Source organism: Pseudonaja textilis, chromosome Z (genome assembly GCF_049901715.1).
Source record: "Pseudonaja textilis isolate UNSWEBS1 chromosome Z, rPseTex1.2, whole genome shotgun sequence".
NCBI classification, from domain to species: Eukaryota; Metazoa; Chordata; class Lepidosauria; order Squamata; family Elapidae; genus Pseudonaja; species Pseudonaja textilis.
The window spans coordinates 123,934,853-123,941,512 of record NC_142008.1 but is presented as its reverse complement, the minus strand read 5'-3'; the positions used below and the strand labels follow the sequence as shown (position 1 = coordinate 123,941,512).

The window sequence follows — 6,660 nt, the reverse complement described above, 5'->3', positions numbered from 1 at the left end:
TTAGGGCGATTGCTGGAATCCTGACCCCATTTCCCACAGAAAAGACCCACAAAGACCCTTCCCATGCCTGACTATTTCCCGAGCAGCCACAAAACTAGCCTAAGGAGTTGAATTAAAGATTTTCCTCTGAAACTTTTCTTTTCTTGGATTTACCCACAGTTGGCCTATCGGGGGTCGAAAAGCTCAATAAATCGCATGCTGGCGGGTGCCACACATTGGCGGTTGTGACACATATTTTGAGCCAACAGGGAGCTGCAGCAGAGGGATGAAAGAGAGCCGCATGCAGCTCCGGAGCTGCGGGTGGCCGACCCCTGCCCTATACCCTGTCAGACAAATGCTTTTAGTTTGTCAATTTCAGATTTTAGTTCTGGGTTGTTGTTGTTTTTATTTTGGATTCGGGAAGAACCTTGCGAGCCAGATGAAAAAATGCTGCAAGGGAACAGTTAGATAAGAGGCAGCTGAGCCCAGAGCTGTATAATGAGGTGGAAAAAGAAAAGAGACTCTTCCTAATTTCACGGGCTGTAAAAGAGACCGGGGAAGAATTAAAGTTCCAGATTTTCAAGACTCTGTCAACATGGCTTTACAATCAAGTACAATTATCTTATCTGGTTGTGTTTTCTATCTGGTCCACCTGGTCTCCACCCTCAAGAGAAACGAGTTTATTTATTTTTTTTTCCCCTTGATGATCTGGTCTATATCTTTGTCAATCCTCCTCCTCTTACAGCCCTGCCTGAAGCTGAGGACAATTTCACACCCTCGTCTGAATAATCCAATTTTAATAAGATTCCACAAGGCATTTTTACATATTTCACAGTGCTGGGATTGCCCTGGGAAACATTTTATTCATTACAGGACTAAAAACAAATAACAAAGCGTGTGTGTGTGTGTGTGTGTGTGTGTGTGTGTGTGTGTGTGAAAGGCGTTTGTGAAGGAGGATGCAAAAAAAGGGAAAAAAACAGCTTATTTTTTTTTCCAGTTGGATTTTTTAATACTTTTTCCAGTTGGATCTTTTAATACTTTTTTCCAGTCATAGCTTAGGCCAGTGTTTCTCTACGTTGGCCCCTTTAAGATGGGCAGATTTCAAACTCCCAGGATTCCCCAGCCAGCAAAAGTTTACTAAAAATTCAGCATGTTTAGGACAAGAACAAATGTGACTACTTTTATTGCATGTTTGGACTTTTAACTTTCTTAATAGATGGTGGGAATGCAGTAGACGTAATATACCTTGACTTCAGCAAAATGGAGAGAAGAAAAAAATAACCCATGACAACCCACGTTGATAAATAAATTAAAGGAATAGATGGCCTGACAATTAAACCGGAAATGAATATGCTGGCTGGGGGATTCTGGGAGTTGAAGTCGCCCCCCATCTTAAAGGGGCCATGGTTGAAAAACACTTTGATGAATATAAATATGCAGACATCAAGGCAACATGGAATATAATTTAGTGATTGGTGGATAATGATGCTTCTTGTTATCTAGGATTACTAAACAAAGTGTTTCTAGTCCTTATGATTTAAACTTTGCAACTACTGGAAGTTCATTAAACATGCAAAAAAGAAAAGAAAAGAGAACCAATCCAGTTGAGTTTCCAGAAGACAAGAATATTCGTTTCCACGATGGATACAATCCTTTTTTCCTTCCTTATTCAGGAGAAAAATTGGGGATTTCTTGCCATTCCTTCTGGTTCACACACCAACCCATCCTTCCCTCCTCGCAGGAATCTAAAATAGCAGAATCCCCCCCATCCCTTAGTCTTCCTCCCCCAATAATATCCATCTTCTAAGAAACACCAATCAAGCAGAACACAGCAAACTCCAATAAACACAGGGCAAGACTCCCAACCAATCAGGATGAAGAAAAAAACCATTCTGGCACAGCAGTAGGCTAGCACCAAATTTAAAACAGAAACAGCTGTGAAAGTCTGACTCACAGATGAACCCAATACAGAAGCCTGAGGATGGCAGATGAGATTCTGCCGAAACATTGCTACAACTTTAAAAGCACAACTACAATGACGATATATTTTGACAGAGAAGCAGATTTCCCCCCGATGGTCAAAACTTTATCAAATTCGAGGTAACACATCATCTTCTTCTGCCTTTGGCGGTCTGGCTTGGCCATTAAATGGAGACACTGTTCTGGACCAGCGAAGGGTTGAGATAGTGATAGCCAATGGGCAAAGCTTGGTTCCTTTCCTCAATTTCTTCAGAAATTACCGCCAGGCGTTTCTGGAAATCGGAAATGAGTTTTTTGGGCATCTCCTCAGTGAAATGTTCTTCTGGATAATGGCCCAGAGGTCTCTGAAAGAGAAGAAGATGGAGAACGTCCCTGACAAAGATGCAACCAAGCAAATGTTAACAGATTAACAGAGTTGGAAGGGACCTTGTAGGTCATCTAGTCCAACCCCTCAATTATTGGAAGATGCGGTCATGTCATCCTTAGTCCTTTTTTTTCATCAAACTAGACATACCCAATTCCAGCAACCGTTCTTGATATGTTTTCGCCTCCAGCTCCCTAATCACATTCAGATCAACAGAGTTGGAAGGGAGCTTGGAGGTCATCTATTCCAACCCCCCACCCAAGCAGGAGACCGTACACCATTTCTGACAGAGGACAGTCCAATGTCTTCTTGAAAGTCTCCAGGGACGAAGCTCCCACAACTTCCAAAGGCAACTTCTATTCCATGGGTTGATTGTTCTCACTGTCAGAAAGTTTCTCCTTATTTCCAGGTTGAATCTCTCCTTGTTCAGTTTCCATCCGTTATTCCTTGTCTGGCCTTCAAAGGTGCTTTGGAAAATAGCCCGACCCCTCTTTGGGGCAGCCCCTCAAATATCGGAAGGCTGCTATCATGTCCCCCCTGGTCCTTCTTTTCATCAAACTGGACATACCCATTTCCTGCAACCGTTCATTGTATGTTTTATCCTCCAGTCCCCTAATCATCTTTACTCCTCTTCTCTGCACTCGTTCTAGAGTCTCACCATCGTTTTTGGACTGTGGTGGCCAAAACTGCAGGGAATCCTGACTTAACAGGATTTGCAAAGGACATTATAAAAGATCGTTGGTTACACAACGGATCATATACCTTATAAATATAATTTATTCATTTATACTAGCGCTTCCTAATTTTAGCAAACGGCTGGCTGCAGAATGGCCTTTCCCAGAATTCCACAGCCACTAGAGTAGATGTCGCTAAGCATTCTGGGAGGAGAATCCACATATCTGGAAAATGGGCCCTGTTTGGGGCATCTTCATTTACGACAGTCACACCACCCAAAGCTCAGAGGGACCCAGAGGACATCAATCTTATACTTTTGAGGTCACCATTCTATTGACTTCCTCTGTCTTTGTTCCCATCTACTGACTCTTAGCTCCACTTACCAGGTCTCCTGGCTCGTAGCTGACGATGGAGAGCAGTGACAGCAAGGCACAGGTGGAGTTGACTTCAGGAAAGACCTCTAAGATGCTTTTCAAAGAGGCCGTGCCCTTGACTGTTGGAGGAGGTTGTCTCAAAGTGGCCGGCGTGTTGGGCATCCAGGCAGCAAAGTCAAACTGTCACAACACACAAGGAACACAAAAAAATTAGAAGGTCTACAGAAGGTAGGGTGGTAGCTCGGCTGTGTGTCCAGCACATGGAGATGATCTAAGGCAGGAATGGGGAAACTCAACATGGAAAAGGTTGTCCACAAGGAGATCGATAGCAGGAAGCCAAGGTTGAAAGGCAAGGTTGGACCAAGAATAGACTGAAGGAACCCAAAATTAGAAGTTCTACAGAAGGTAAGGCTGTATCCTGGCTGTGTGTCCAGCAAATAGAGAAGATCTAAAGTAGGGATGGGGGAATTCAATATGGAAAAGGTTGTCCCCAAGGAGATCAGCAACAGGAAGCCATCAAACTAAGATTGAAAGTCAAGGGTTGACAAAGAATAGACCAAAGGAACCCAAAATTAGAAGTTCTACAGAAGGTACCACACCAATACCTGTACGGAAGTCCTACAGAAATTATGATGGCAAATGGAAAAGATTTAAGGTAGGAATGGGGGAACTCAACATGAAGGTTGTCCCCAAGGAGACAGAAGGCATCAGACTAAGGCAAGAAGGCAAAGTTGGACCAAGATTAGATACCAGCAGGTCTGAAGATATTAATCCAATGCTAAGTCATCTTGGAATGCTATTCTATGGTCACACCCAGCCCTCGGCTCTCAGGAGTTCTCAAAAAAACTTGGAAACTAAATCTGCTTTGCCAGACAAGTTTTTTGGGTGGAGGGGTTCTTTTCCAAACCCCAACGCCCAGTGTGAGTGTAATATGAAGTTATATTTGTGATTCTAAGACATTGTCCAGTGCAATATTCAGAACTTCTTGCCCTACGAAAATGTGCAGGAAGGGGACGTAGCAAAGCAAATACCTCTTTCTCTTCCTCGATGTTTCAGGAGACGCTGAAGGACACTCGGTAGCCATCACTTTAAGGTGTGTGGACTTCGACTCCTAGAATTCTCCAGCCAGCCTTGCATGGCTGGCTGGAGAATTCTGGGAGTCGAAGTCCACACATCGGAAAGTTCGCAAGATTGGGAAACACCGCTCTACAGCGAGTCTTGCAAATCTTGCTTAATCCCAGGGATGAAGGCAGAGGTGAGATTCAGATGGTTCAGGAGAACTGGTAGTTGCAGTAATCCGTTGGCCCTAGTCGGTCCTATATTTTCGTGTTTTGTAGCTCAGCCGATTTGCATGGCATAGAGCATTGCCACGCCTCAGCTGTCTAACTCATCAGGGCTAGGTTTTAGAGCTGAAAACAGCCAATTTTCAATTGCTGTGCGTGCAAAGCACATGCTCACCGAACCGGTTATTACACTGGTTGAATCCCACCACTGGTCAAAGGATGAAGAAGTACCATTAAACACATCCACTGAAGGAATCTCCTACCTGTCCACTGTTGACTGCCGAATGCCTTGCAGAGCAGTTGAAGATGACCATGGTAAGGAACTTGATCAGCTGAGCTTTGCTTTCGAAGGTAGATGGAACACCTGTTGGGGGAGGGACAGGATGTTGAGTATTGGCCGAAGATGTTGCATCGATCAGGAAGACGCATGACCCTCGCCCTATCATTGTCACAAAACCAGTGTCTGAAAGTGTTCTAAACAAGAAGAGACCTCTCAAAGGAAGGGGAGGTCCACGAGATTCAAGAATCCTGAACGAGGCATCTGCCAGCTTTCCAAAAATGATAATTCGTCGAGAAACCTGACCGCACTAAATATCTAATGGAGATTCTCCATCATCCAAGTCATGGTTGTCCCAAAGGTGCTTTTTCAAGAGGCAACTGGACTTTTTGTTTTGTTTTTTTCCTTTAAGACGTTTCGCTTCTCCTCCGAAAAGCTTCTTCAGTTCTGAAGAACTGGTCTCCTTTGCTCTGAAGAACTGAAGAAGTTCCTTGGATGAGAAGTGAAATGCCTTCAAGGAAAAACAAAGGAAGTCCAGTGCTTCTTGAAAAAAGTATCTTTGGGACTTCTGACCCCACAAACACACCCACACATACAAAACCAGTATCTAAACAAGAGGAGAAGGAGAGACTACCATGAGGCCAAGAATTCTGAAGGAGGCATCTAAGACACATTTCCAGAAAGAAACTAGTATCATAAAGTCTTCTAAACCAGTTTATTTATTTGACTTATTATTATTTTTAGCTTGCTAGGTGTTCTCTTAATCACCAGCTTTGTTAATTAAAGAGCGGGAACAAACTTTGGACTCATCAAACATACATAACCAGGTGTTACTCTATGGAAGGGTTCTTCAATCTCAGTAAATTGAAGAGGTGTGGTCTTCAACTCTCGGAATTCTCCAGCCACGTCTCTTAAAAGTTACCAAGGTTGAGGATCACTGCTTCATGGGGTTCAAGTAACAATTGGATGCCTACATCGGCGGAGCCCCAACCATGTAATGATCAGTTTCTGAGGATCAAGGTAGTTGAAAACACAACACAAAATCCACATCACGCAATGTAAAAAAAAAAAAGCGATAATTCCCCTCACTCTGAGGTGAGCGCATGGAAATCTCGAAAAACATTACACGTGGGGATATAATGTCAGGTAACTTCTGCATTGCTGAGAACTTCAGGCATGGTGGACCATATATCTTATTCTGACAGATGTCCAACTAAAGGATAGGCTGCATTTCCCCCAAAATAAGAACCTGTCTTATATATTTTTGCCACCAAGAAAAGGCACCAGGTCTTATTTTCAGGGGAAGTCATCCACTGAGTAACCTCATCTGCGCAGGTCGCCCCAGCCTCCTTTTCGCTGTCAGAGGCCTTCAGGAACATCTTCTGCAGCTGACAAAGCTTTTCTGAAGGCCTCTGCAGCCGATAGTTGCTGATAACTCTGGATTGATCCGGAGCTTTATTATCAGTTCCAGAGGCCTTCAGGAAAGCCTTTGCCAGATTTGCTGGCTGCAGAAGAAACAGGCTGGCAAGGCAGGTGTCGGGGTGTGAGAGGCCTGGCTACAACTGTCCAAAGGTAAGTAGCAGGGCAACTCCACCACCCACCATCCCCACCCTAGCTTAATTTCTACCCATGCACTCAAATCAGCACTCTCTTAATTAGGGCTTATTTTGGGGGTAGGACTTATAATGGGTGCATGTGTAAAAAATCAAGCTAGGACTTACTTTCAGG

General features: G+C 43.8%; 1 protein-coding gene across 1 annotated transcript in view; it reads right to left on the bottom strand.

Moving 5' to 3' along the window:
- Positions 1-943: 943 nt before the first annotated feature.
- LOC148124367 (hydroperoxide isomerase ALOXE3-like) overlaps positions 944-6,660 on the bottom strand; it is a 28,700-nt gene continuing 22,983 nt past the window's right edge. The window contains exons 12-14 of the mRNA XM_087918426.1: positions 4,919-5,019; positions 3,382-3,552; positions 944-2,303 (exon numbers count right to left, since the gene is read on the bottom strand). Of these exons, the coding sequence (XP_087774552.1) occupies positions 2,124-2,303; positions 3,382-3,552; positions 4,919-5,019 (452 nt within the window). The 3' untranslated portion in view covers positions 944-2,123. The remainder of the gene's footprint in view (positions 2,304-3,381; positions 3,553-4,918; positions 5,020-6,660) is intronic.